We start from the raw sequence: 13792 nt of genomic DNA, 5'->3' as shown, positions 1-13792 counted from the left end.
CACAGTGTTATTCAACCTTATCTGAAACATACATCACAGTGTTATTCAGCCTCATCTGAAACATACATCAGTGTTATTTAGCCTCACCTGAAACATACATCACAGTGTTATAGACATTATATTATTATATAGACATTATATTATTGTATATTATTTTTATATAGACATTATATTATTCAATAGACGTTATATTATTCATGCGTTTACCCTGATGCCGTCCAGTCTCTCCTTCAGATCCGTCAGACGACGGTTCTTCCCCTCGATGCGATTCTGGATCTCAAGCTCAGTCTTCCCTATCAGTTTCTGGAGAGAAGGGTGGATGGCAGGAGGGAGGGAGGGAGGGAGGGAGGGAGGGAGGGAGGGAGGGAGGGAGGGAGGGAGGGATGTGGAGTTAGAACGTGTGGATGAGTGATTGAGAGTGTGTTTCAGTGAGTTAGAATGTGTGGATGAGTGATTGAGAGTGTGTTTCAGTGAGTTAGAATGTGTGGATGAGTGATTGAGAGTGTGTTTCAGTGAGTTAGAATGTGTGGATGAGTGATTGAGAGCGTGTTTCAGTGAGTTAGAATGTGTGGATGAGTGATTGAGAGTGTGTTTCAGTGAGTTAGAATGTGTGGATGAGTGATTGTGAGTGTGTTTCAGTGAGTTAGAATGTGTGGATGAGTGATTGTGAGTGTGTTTCAGTGAGTTAGAATGTGTGGATGAGTGATTGTGAGTGTGTTTCAGTGAGTTAGAATTAACACAATCACTCATCCACATGTTCTAACTCACTCACTGAATCTCTCCCTCCCTTCCCTCTCCCTCTCTCTCTCACCTGTTTGCAGAGTCTCTCAGTCTGGACAGAGACAGTTGTGTGTCTCCGATGTTCCTCCAGTACACAGATGGCACAAATACACCGCTGGCAAGTCCTACAGTACACCTGGACACACACACACACACACACACACACACACACACACACACACACACACACACACACACGGATGTTATAAGATATTTAGTTTGTTCAGGAGATGCAAAGGTTTATTATTATATCAAATTTGATCCCAGACAGCAGGGAGATGTAAAGGGATGTGTGCCATCCTAGTTCATGGTCACATGGTATCCAGACTGCGTCTATTCTTTTGCCAACGGATTTCCAGTTCCGCGTTCTGCGATCTGATTGGCCACTGACGTTTCTGGTGCGATCTGATTGGCCACTGACGTTTCTGGTCATGTGACATGTGCGCCCAATCGCGCGACGCGCCCATTTCCGCCTCGAACAGCAGCAAACTACCTAACGCCTAGTTCTATCACTGGTTAAGCTTAGGCGACTCTTTCGAAGTTGGTTAAGGTTAGAGTTTGGAATCAGGGCTGGTGTTCTATCGCCCTGCTCTAAGACAAACTCTAACCTTAACCAACTTTGAAAGAGTGCCTAAGCTTAACCGGTGGCAGAACTTGCCGTCACACGATTGGCGCAACCAGAAACGTCAGTGGCCAATCAGAGCGCAGAACGCGAACGCGGAACTGGAAATCCGTTGGTAAAAGTATTCAGGCATCCAGACTGCTTCGAGTGTCGCTCATCACAGATGTGCTGGGAACTGGCAGATAAATAACCCGTACACGGCAATGCCCTAGGATGTAGAGGAAAATAGTTCTCAACTTTTAATCTGCCTAAGGAGATATTTAAGGGGAAATTATGTTAAGCAAGAGTCTATACAGGTTACATTTGACTTGAGACTTTCCCCTTAGAAAATACTTAATAAATATGTTCCATAGGACTCAAGAGAAAACTGAACTGATCCCACTGATCCGCTGTTTTAAATATCCAAACCTATCTGCACTGTAAAAACTGGGATTGGGGTTAATTCATATTTATTAAATAATTATTAGTAACCTATACATAATAAAAAAGACTATGTGCCATTTGAAATCGAATTGAGCTGAATTCAATTAATTTGAACCATTTATTAATGGCATTTTACACCGTTTTAGTTGAATAAAATTAGCTGATTAGTTAAAAGTGACCAGATGTGTGTGTACACTATGTATCCCTGTATGAAAATATAGTAAAAACCTGAAGTATTCCTGTGTTTTTTGTAGTATTTTTTTTACTATACACTATAAATTTACCATATAGAAATACTGTAGTGATTCACCATGGTATTTCTGTAGTGGATTATCATAGAAATGTATGATGAATCACTATAGTATGGCTGTTTCTATAGTGACTCACTATAGTCTTTATACAGTAACTGGTGCCTGTGATGAAGCACACTACCAGAGGCCTATAGGGAGGTGTAGTGGTTACGTCATTGCCGCTTCCCGCGTGGTCCACCCCTCTTGAAATCGCAATGCATTTCCAATGGAAACATTTCTAAATCGTCTTGTTTAAAACATATAAAGCATGAACATTGGCCATGGTGTACCTTTCTGTGTGTATTCATCGACAGGCGTTCTACTGGTAAGTGTAGTTCTTTTTTTAACGACAAATTAAACAACCTTATTATAACCAAGTATATTTCAACCAAAAATGCTTAAACAATAATGTTAGTGATAGAAGGGAACTCATTTTGTGCAAACATGGAAAGCTTGCCAATGTTCATGAGGCAGAATTATTACAATAGCCGATAACAAATGTTCCCAATGATAAATCCCTAAATACGGGTGGACCGCGCGGGAAACTAATTAAGTGACGTCAGACTACACCTCCCTATATACACACACTGCGGTTCATTCTCGCGTGGCTGCGTCTCCACTGACCTCCAGCAGGCGGCGATGGATGGTACAGGTGCGTCCCTTCAGCGCCTCCTGTGGGTCCAGCAGGCGGTGGCTGGCGTAGAAGGCCGTGGCGTGGTGTGGCTTCACGTGCTCCTGGCAGTACGAGGCGGTGCACGTGAGGCAGGAGCTAACGGCGGGCTGCTTCATCCCCGAGCAGATGTCGCACATCACCAGCTTCGCACCCGGCTCCGCACTCAGCGCCACCGCCGTCGTCAAGAAGGGGTTCATGGGCGACATGGATGGCGTCAGCAGCGTCCTGGGGGCCGCCACGGGGCCGTAGAGGCTTATCTTGTACTGCTCCGTGATGTGAGCGAAGATTCTGTTGATGTTGAGCATCGGCCGCTCGGCAAACTGTCTTTTGCACAGCGGACAGGTGCAGACGGGTGCAGACGCCCAGTAGCCTCCGATACAGGCCTGGGGGCGGAGACGAGGTTCATGTTTCAAGTTTCTTTATTAGTCATCATACAGAAATACAGAACACTTTTGCATGAAACGCTTCTATCTGTCTTGCTCCTGAGAGTGTGCTAGATAAAAAAAAAAGATAGTATAAAATAAGTATAATATAAGTATAAAATTGAAAGTACGTAAACAAGTGTAAACAAGGGACTTCAAGATGGCGGCCGTGCAGTAGACAACTCGCACCACATGCTCCCGGTGATAATTGACTAAACTATCTGAAAACACGGCTTAAATCCAAATACCCCCCGAGAAAAGCGAAGGGGAAAACAGTTTCAAGACTACTCTATTGAGAAAATGAAATGGAAAACTCGGAAGGAAAAGGCGATGGAGAGTCGGAGATAAATAGACGCTCCACTAGGCACAGACAGACCCATGTACCGGAGGCTTTGGGCCTAGGAGCGATTAGCAAGAAGCTAACGGCGGTAGACACCAGGACACAGATGGCTAGTAGGGCTGAAATAAGCGCTGGCAAAGAGGTACGCAAGGAAGAGATAGCAGCGGGTGTGGAGACTGGAGAGAGAGAAGGAAAGACGGCTATGACAATAGAAAACATGCACTCGCTATTGAGAGAGCTCTTGTCAGAAGAAGCCGAGAAGAGAAACCAACAAACAATGGAGGCCATGTGCTCACTGTTGAAGGAAGAAGCGGAAAGGAGGGACCAGCAGTTAATGGGGGAATTTGCACGGTTGGAGGAAAAGCTGGTGAAACAAAACAAAACTTTATTGGCAAGTTGGGAAAGAAAGATAAAAGACGGGGTGGATGGAAAGATGGAGGCATGTGAAGCTACCGTGGCTAACCTAGAAGCGAGGATGAAGGAACAGGAGAGACGATACACGGAAAGAGAGGCCTCGTTGGATAGCAGAGCTACGGACCAGGATCGGTGGGAGAGGGAGTGCCAGAGGCTCCGATCTGACAGTAAGGAGATGGGAGAGAATATGGAAAATATGTTCAACTATGCTAAACGGAAGAATCTGAGAGTGATCGGCATACCAGAGGAACAAGACCCGAAAGGACCGAGAGGAACAATGACAGAATACTATTCAAAGATACTCTGGGGGCTAGCGGGGGCAGGAGTCTTCACTAAAAATCCCAGGCTGGAAGCGGCGTACAGAGGGGCTCCCGCGAGAAGGAAAAAGAGAGGCGAAAACGGAACCGGGAGGAGGCCACTCATAGTGGTATTCACCAACCAACGGGACAAAGAAGCCATGCTAGACATCGCAAAAAAGAAGCGACTTTTGACACACGAAGGATTACAAGTGAGGATATACCAAGACCTCGCCGCGTCCCTGGTCAAGAAACGGGAGGAGTACAGGGAAGTGAGAGACTACTGCTTTCAGATAGATAGATAGATACTTTATTAATCCCCTTGGGGAAATTCAGGGTATCTCGCAGCTCACAACAGTATACAGACATTGACCGTTCCCATACAGTTATTACACGTTATGTCTGCATCATGAATTAAAAATAAGTACATGATAAAATTCAATTAAGTCATACCCATCAATATTAATAAGAGCGTGATTAGATAAAAACAGGTGTATAAAAACAGTGTATAAAAACAGGTGTAAAAACAGGTGTAAAAAAAACAGGTGTAAAAACAGGTGTAAAAACAGGTGTAAAAAGGGAAAGGACAGACAGGCTTTGTGAGAGGAGCCATTCTGGAGGTGACGTGGGAAGGTAGAACTACTTTGTGTGATACTCCGGAACAAGCACGACAAGCCTGTGGTATGACGGTGGGGACAGACCCAACGCGACTGAGACAGACACTTGCGGGGCAAGGACCAGAAGAAGAGCAACAGGAGAGACCGCCACAGGTGGATGACACGGGTAGCTAAGAAGGGTATATAGAAGGGAGGGGAGGGGGGGGGGGGGGGAATAATCTATAAAATCGGGCAATTTCAATGGTTCAATATATAGGCTGTGCAGATACGGAGACACTATGGATTGTAATTTCTGATTGAATTCTCTAGGAGAAATACCCCCATTCTTGAAATGCAAGGGAAAAGGCTTGTATATATATGGCAGGCCCCCCTTCTTGCCGGATAATTGATATGAATATAAGATATATATAGGGGCTTTACGTAGGATTAAGAGGTTCAAGGACCCAACTTAAAAGTGGGAAGGGGGGGGGGGGGGGGGGGGGAGGAGAATGGTATATACTATGGAAAAGGGGACATTTCTATTTTTCAATATGTGGAATGTGCAGTTATAGTTAAGTTGTTGTGAAGGGCCAGATTAAACCGAATATATATATTTATTATATATATATATTTAATTGTATTTGTATATTCTCTAATATTCCTTGATATCCCTTGTATATTCCTTGTACAATATGCATTGAATATCCATTCTAGCCTACTGAACATCCCATAATAGTCTCCATTCTACTATTGGTCGAGACCTTGGTGCCAGGCTGCCATACCCCCCAGACCCAGTTCAAACGTACCGCTCAACATGTACGAACAAGTCCTAGTTCCGCGTAGGAATCTGGCTACCGCACCACTAATGGGACTATTTGTTCATAGTGCGTATATATACTGCGCTACTAAAGTAGGACTTCCTTTTCAGTCCAGTTTCTTACCCTCCAATAGAGTCACAGACGTAAAGCCTCCCCGCGACGCCACGTGTGGGAGTAAGGCCAAGTTCGGCCTACCATCGGTATTGAGACATCGTGTATATTAATATTTGAATAGTCATATTTGGCACTATATCGTCGAGTTGGACGTAGTCTATTAAGCTAATAATAGTCTGTTAATATATAGTGCTTCGTGCGGTGAGAATACTACCGTAGTCAGCACCCCATCGTTTCGGGCAGAAAACTGGCTGCTTATCCAGGATGATCGACCCGATGTGAGATTGCACTCGAGGAGCCCCAGAGCCGACGAGCGAGTGGACCTGTATACCGGATTATTCTACCGACGACAGCCCGCCTTCCCAGGCACAGATTATGCTTTGTATACGTTGATTATTCCATGGATAAAGACCCCCGACACTGCCGTGTGTTGGAACCCCCCCCCCCTGGAGAGGACGCAAGGTGAGGAGACGCTCTGCAAGACGAGGTCGCTTCACGTCTCTCCTCCGTGGACCGGAGGACGCCGGCCCACAAAGAGTCCACCTGCTTTCATCTGTGGTCCAAGGATCGCCGGCGCATTGAACGGCACTACAGTGGGTTCACCTGGGATACCCTTGGCCGGATGAGGCGGCCGGACTCTACCCCCCCCCCCTTTCCTACTCCTGTCGGCTTACAAGCGACCGGATTAACCCCCCCTAGTGTATCCAGTCTATAATCATTAAAGTATCATTGCTGTTATTCCTTAACTATTCCAGGTCGTATATGTACCACCTGCGCCTTCAGAGATTGGACATTCTCTATTGATATACCGACGAATACTCTTGCCATAAAAGTGCATACTAATTCCCATTCATAAATGTGATTGATTTGATTAAGTGCTTGCTCTACACACCATCGCTGTGTAGAAATAAAGACCTATTTCTAATTCGTACATTTGTGTTGGATCCGTTTCATCTACGTGACAGTGTTCATCATAATATATTTATGCCGAGTACTGGGTGGCCGAATATTAAGTACAAAGGTAGTGGTAGTAAGTATCATATCTAGTAATACAGTCAGGGAATTGTACCCCTCAGTTACAATTGGTCCTTCGAGCCGGAGGGTAATCAGTGTAATATTAATATAGTGTTATTAATATTGAAATGGCCTATGATGAACACTCCACGAAACGATCCTCCTAACCAACGCCCGCAGCGCGAACGACGGCTCCCTCAGTACTTAGAGGCTTACGCTGTCAGTCAACAACCTAGTCTTCTACTAACAGTAAACGCGGTAAAACTAGAAAGTAAAAGTATGTCTAACCCCAACGCCCAGACTACCCCGACCATAGAGGCCCCTACGGGTTCTAATGTAACTGACCAAGTTCACGGTGGGGACCAGTGGGAACCAGACATGACTTCACACCCCGCCAGTACTGAAGAAGTAGTCCCCGATGAGTCCCGGGAGGAATACAGCGCTACCGAGAGAGAACTCGGCACGGAAGAAGACGGGGAGAGCACCGTGGAGATAGAGCTCCAAGGCTCCGCAAGGAGTACCCCGAGGGAAGGCTCCCCTATACAACCGCCTTCTCCCAGCGAGGCAGAGAGGACCCTACAGCAGGCCTTCCTCATCAGCCTGAACGCCGCTGCTGAACGCGACCGACTGCAGATCCAGCAGCGGAGCGAAGAAGAGCATATACGTCTAGAAATAAGACGCATTCAGAGGGAAGAGAATGTGGCCCGAGACCGAGCAGACAGCCAGCGAGCAGCTGCTGGTGCTCTACGGGACGCAGAGCGCGACAGACAGCAAGCGCAACTAATAGAACAGCTGATCAGACGGACAACACCCTCTCCCTCCGCCAGAGGCTCCAGGAACTCGTCTAGACACACCTCCAGGGCGGCATCCCCTAGCCGAGTAAACAACCCTGAACTTGACCAACAGACGAGGTCTATACCCCCCACAGACCACCTCCCCCCACCGGTCCAAGCGAGACCTAGCAACCGGGAAGGAGCAGCATATCCTGTGGAGAGGCTAAACCAGAGACTACAAGCACTGGATGACCTAACTGAAGACGAAGAGGAAGAGGAGGAGAACCACGCCCGACGACAGCACAGTACTCTACCGGACCAGGAGGTCCGGTACAGCCCAGGCTATACTCCCGCGGAGCTGCGCTACAGACCCCCGACTCTATACCCGGGTGAGCACGACGCACGACCCGCACCGAGGAACAGCACCTGGACAAGCGGGCCATGGTACACTGCCGGTACCAGCCCATACCAAGGAGCGGGAGGAGACTCGCCTAGGAGGCCTCTCCCCCAACGCTCGCCGATGTATCCACAGTCAGCGTCATACATTGGCACGCCTATGGTACCCGACTTCACCCAAGAGAACCGGGCCCAGTATACAGAACTCCGCATGTGTCTGGAGACCATGTTGGTGGATGTATTGGATGAACGCCATAAATACGCCATCCTACTGAAGCACTTAAAGGTACCCCGCGCACATAATATAGCGCTCGCCTACGCGACTTCCACCACCCCATACACAGCAGCGCTGGTAGCATTGGACCAGAGGTATGGGCGCATATGGGATTACGTGATCCAGGAGATCCGACACATCGACCGCTTACCCCCGGCAATAGACAATCGAGCACTGGACGACCTGTCCATCAGAGTGCAGTCCCTGGTAGGGATGTTGGGAGCGCAGAGAGAGAAGGGGAGGCATGAACTTTACGCCAACTCAAATGTGGAAAGGATCTTGGAGAAGCTGCCGCCCGCTCGACAGGAGCGTTTTAGGCGGCAGAGAGACCACCGAGACCCGAATGGCCCCGAACCGAACCTCCTCGATCTAGCAGACTTCCTGGCGAGAGAAGTCAGCAGCCTACGGCTAGATACATTCGGACGGAGCACCCCTGGCTCCAGAGAAGGAACCAGACGACTAAATGATGGAAGAAGATCGGTGACTGTGATGCACCAATCGGAGTCAGTACCGAGCAGCAGGAGCCACAGTACCCCCTCCAGAACGGAGAAGTGGAAGATAGTGTGCCCCTACTGTGAGAAAGAACACTGGCTAGCGCAATGTGACTCCTTCCCCAAGCTGAACGCGGAGGAAGCAAGTCAATGGATAAAGTCCAACAAGCGCTGTTTTCGCTGTGCGCGCTCACACATGGCAGCCGAATGCCGCTTAAAGAAAAGGTGCACCAAGTGCGATGGAGCCCATCTGGACATACTTCACGACAGTAACAGACGGCGCCCTTCACCCGCACCATCCAGCAGCAAAGCGAGCGTCATGTACATCGATCCCGCCAGCAGCAGTGGAGCCCGAGTACTCCTAAAAGTAGTGCGTGTGACACTAAGCTACCAGAATAAAGTCCTGGACACTTACGCCGTCCTCGATGACGGGTCAGAGAAGACCCTTCTGCTCGCCTCCGCTGCGGCCCAGCTAGGGCTGCGGGGAAGCGAAACCCAAATGACAATTCGGACAATAAGACGAGATTTGAAGACGATAAAGGGCGAGAATGTCTCATTCTCTATCGCAGCAAGCGGCCAGCCTGAGCGACGGTACCAGATTGCAGACGCTTTCACCAGCCAAGAAATAGGACTGTCGCGGTACACATACCCCGTCGCCAAGCTGATGGAGAAATATGCACATCTGCGCAAGTTACCGATCCCGCTCATAGACAATGCTATGCCGACCCTGTTGATAGGCTCCGACCATGCAGACCTCATTGTCCCGATAGACCGGGTTCATACCGGACCCCGAGGCCGTCCTGCAGCAGTCGAGACCCGTTTGGGATGGACTCTCCAAGGCCCGCTCGCCAAATCTCTCAACCGAAGTACAGCCACTAGATGTCTCCACTCCCGAGTCACAGAGGGAGAAACCGCACTCCTGCAACACGTAGAGCGGTTATGGACCTTGGAACAAATGCCCTTTAAGAACGGAAAGAAAGACATTCGCTCTAAAGATGACATTTACGCCATTCACCTCCTCGAGACAGGACCAAGAGAGTCCCGGTCAACGGCGTGTTGAGATACGCCACGCCACTCCTGCGGCGAGAAGGAATGCCTACTTTCCACGCCAAGACAGACGCCACAGAACGGTACCTGCTGAACACGGAGCGGCGCTTAGCCAAGAACCCCGCCCAAGAGAGTGTATACCGCGCTGAGATAGAGAAGCTCATCACAGCGGGACACGTCACAAAGATGGACATTAAAGAGGCTGACCAGACCACTGAAGCGTGGTACGTGCCTCACCACAAGGTCCATCACAACGGTAAAGACCGCATAGTATTTAACTGCAGCTACCAGATCGGATCCCAAAATCTGAATAAAGAGTTACTGCCCGGTCCCACACTCGGCCCCTCCCTACTCGGCGTTCTACTCCGCTTCCGCCAGGAAAAGGTGGCCATCAGCGGGGACATTAAAGGAATGTTCCTGCAGGTGAGATTAGTAGAGGAGGACAAGCCCCTGTTACGGTTCCTATGGAGAGAGAAGCCAGGAGATGAGCACCCAGCCATCTACCAATGGGAAGTCCTCCCCTTCGGAACGACGTGCAGCCCCTGCTGTGCTACATTTGCACTACAGAAACATGTAGCAGAGGACCCAGCAGCGGACGAAGAGGTCCGACACAGCGTAAAGAACAGCTTCTACGTAGACAACTGTCTACAAAGCCTTTCAACCCAGGAAGAAGCCGAGGCTCTCCTGATTAAACTCCGCGCCTCATTGATCAAAGGCGGCTTTGATCTCAGGCAGTGGGCCAGCAGCGATCCGCAGGTACTGCGCAGCCTCTCCTCCGAGGACAGGGCAGCCAGCGGCGAGACCTGGATGGCTACAGTCCCGGGAGAAGCCCAGGAGATGACCCTGGGATTGGTGTGGCGATTCAAAGCGGATTCGCTTCACTACAGACACGGGCCCCTGACTACGGAGCAGGGAAGGCCGGCGGCGGCGCCGACCACCAGACGGAGTGTGTACACAGCACTCGCCCGACGATATGACCCGCTGGGATGTGTTCTGCCGTACACCACCAGGGCAAGGGTGATTGTGCGAGCATTGTGGGACAGGGACCAGGGCTGGGACGACCCCATTCCCGCACACCTTGCATCCACCTGGAGAGAGTGGGAGATGGAGCTCCACTCACTCCCAGGCGTTAATATGCGCCGAAGCTACTTCCCACCCACGGTGAGGCCAGAGACATGTAAAATGGACTTACACGTCTTCAGTGACGCCTCAGAGGTCGCATACGGATCAGTAGCCTACTTGCGGGCCCAAGAAAAGGGGGGAGAGATCTACACAGCATTTGTCCTCGCCCGCTCGAGAATAGCCCCACGCAAGCAACAATCTATCCCACGTCTAGAGCTCTGCGCAGCCCTAGCCGGAGCGCACCTAGCCACGCTCATCCAACGTGAGCTCACCATACCGGTGTCTAGAACAATCCTGTGGTCAGATTCCACGACAGTACTCGCCTGGATCAAATCGGACTCATGCAAGTACAAAGTCTTCGTGGGAGTCAGAGTCACCGAGATTCAAGACTTAACCGAAGAGTTAACCGGAGAAACAGAGTGGCGCTACGTTGATACAAAACAGAACCCAGCTGACGTCATCACCCGGGGGATGCCCCTGGATGACCTCACCCGTCGCAATGCTTACAGTGACGGCCCCGCATTCCTAAGACTCCCGGAAGGACAGTGGCCCACGCCTATCCCGAGGGAAGCCAGTCAGGAGGAGGCTGAGAATAAGAAGCCTGTGTTCTGTGGATTGAGCACTGTTATCTACCCAGTTACCCCCAACACACTCCTGATGGGGCGGCTAGATCCTGCATTACCCCAGACAATGTACCGGCCTGAAGAAGCGAACGGCCGACGAATGTGGAGGTACAGCCAAGTATTAGCCGACAAGTTTTGGAGCAGTTTCCTACTGCACTACCTACCGTCTCTACAGACCCGCCAGAAGTGGGTAAAGGAGAGAGACAATTTGACAGAAGGAACAGTCGTCATGATTATTGATCAATCACTGCCCAGAGCTATGTGGCCGGCCGGCCGCGTAAGCAAAGTGATCACCGGTGCCGACGGCAAGGTCCGAGCAGCTGAAGTGCTTGTCCAGGGTCGCACTTACACCCGTCCCGTGGCGAGGCTCATAGAACTGCCTCGACTCCCAGACACAATCGATGATGACCATGACCCTATAACCCTATGACTTTGTGAAGTTGACTGACCCCTACAGCAAACCCTTAGGTGTAAATAGACAACGCGATTAATCTGTCTCTGCTTAACTGATTAGGTCTGGGACCAATCAGGGGGTGGCTGTTGTGAAGGGCCAGATTAAACCGAATATATATATTTATTATATATATATATTTAATTGTATTTGTATATTCTCTAATATTCCTTGATATCCCTTGTATATTCCTTGTACAATATGCATTGAATATCCATTCTAGCCTACTGAACATCCCATAATAGTCTCCATTCTACTATTGGTCGAGACCTTGGTGCCAGGCTGCCATACCCCCCAGACCCAGTTCAAACGTACCGCTCAACATGTACGAACAAGTCCTAGTTCCGCGTAGGAATCTGGCTACCGCACCACTAATGGGACTATTTGTTCATAGTGCGTATATATACTGCGCTACTAAAGTAGGACTTCCTTTTCAGTCCAGTTTCTTACCCTCCAATAGAGTCACAGACGTAAAGCCTCCCCGCGACGCCACGTGTGGGAGTAAGGCCAAGTTCGGCCTACCATCGGTATTGAGACATCGTGTATATTAATATTTGAATAGTCATATTTGGCACTATATCGTCGAGTTGGACGTAGTCTATTAAGCTAATAATAGTCTGTTAATATATAGTGCTTCGTGCGGTGAGAATACTACCGTAGTCAGCACCCCATCGTTTCGGGCAGAAAACTGGCTGCTTATCCAGGATGATCGACCCCATGTGAGATTGCACCCGAGGAGCCCCAGAGCCGACGAGCGAGTGGACCTGTATACCGGATTATTCTACCGACGACAGCCCGCCTTCCCAGGCACGGATTATGCTTTGTATACGTTGATTATTCCATGGATAAAGACCCCCGACACTGCCGTGTGTTGGAACCCCCCCCCCCTGGAGAGGACGCAAGGTGAGGAGACGCTCTGCAAGACGAGGTCGCTTCACGTCTCTCCTCCGTGGACCGGAGGACGCCGGCCCACAAAGAGTCCACCTGCTTTCATCTGTGGTCCAAGGATCGCCGGCGCATTGAACGGCACTACAGTGGGTTCACCTGGGATACCCTTGGCCGGATGAGGCGGCCGGACTCTACCCCCCCCCCCCCCTTTCCTACTCCTGTCGGCTTACAAGCGACCGGATTAACCCCCCCTAGTGTATCCAGTCTATAATCATTAAAGTATCATTGCTGTTATTCCTTAACTATTCCAGGTCGTATATGTACCACCTGCGCCTTCAGAGATTGGACATTCTCTATTGATATACCGACGAATACTCTTGCCATAAAAGTGCATACTAATTCCCATTCATAAATGTGATTGATTTGATTAAGTGCTTGCTCTACACACCATCGCTGTGTAGAAATAAAGACCTATTTCTAATTCGTACATTTGTGTTGGATCCGTTTCATCTACGTGACAGTGTTCATCATAATATATTTATGCCGAGTACTGGGTGGCCGAATATTAAGTACAAAGGTAGTGGTAGTAAGTATCATATCTAGTAATACAGTCAGGGAATTGTACCCCTCAGTTACATAAGTAGTTATAGTTAGTTAAGGGAACTATGGAGAGACCGAGGGCCAAACATAGACAGAAGGAGGAGTGGTTAGCTAGGAATGGGGAAGGAAGGGAAAATGTATATTTCATAAAGGCACTAAAATTTTTGGTTTAGATGGGGGAAACTAATAGAGAGGGAAAAATGTATAGGGTATAAGGTCTGGCGACCTCTACCGTTCAGTATAGGTACTAGGTAAACGGGATAGTTATATAGGGACACTACGGAGAGGTCAAGGACCCAACATAGGCGTGAGGAGGAGTGGATGG

The 13792-nt window shown here is 49.2% G+C and overlaps 1 protein-coding gene across 1 annotated transcript in view; it reads right to left on the bottom strand.

Annotated features, from left to right (window-relative positions):
* Positions 1-13792, bottom strand: part of btr30 (bloodthirsty-related gene family, member 30) — a gene marked incomplete at its 3' end in the record, with an annotated part of 74578 nt that overhangs the window by 22620 nt on the left and 38166 nt on the right. Inside the window, exons 3-5 of the mRNA XM_084328722.1 lie at positions 2740-3171; positions 812-916; positions 208-303 (exon numbers count right to left, since the gene is read on the bottom strand). Coding sequence (XP_084184848.1) covers positions 208-303; positions 812-916; positions 2740-3171 — 633 coding nt within the window. The remainder of the gene's footprint in view (positions 1-207; positions 304-811; positions 917-2739; positions 3172-13792) is intronic.

The sequence above is a fragment of the Notolepis coatsorum genome (assembly GCF_963971535.1).
Source record: "Notolepis coatsorum genome assembly, chromosome: 14".
Classification (NCBI taxonomy): domain Eukaryota; kingdom Metazoa; phylum Chordata; class Actinopteri; order Aulopiformes; family Paralepididae; genus Notolepis; species Notolepis coatsorum.
The sequence above is the reverse complement of the archived record's forward strand: the minus strand, read 5'-3'. Positions and strand labels throughout refer to the sequence as shown.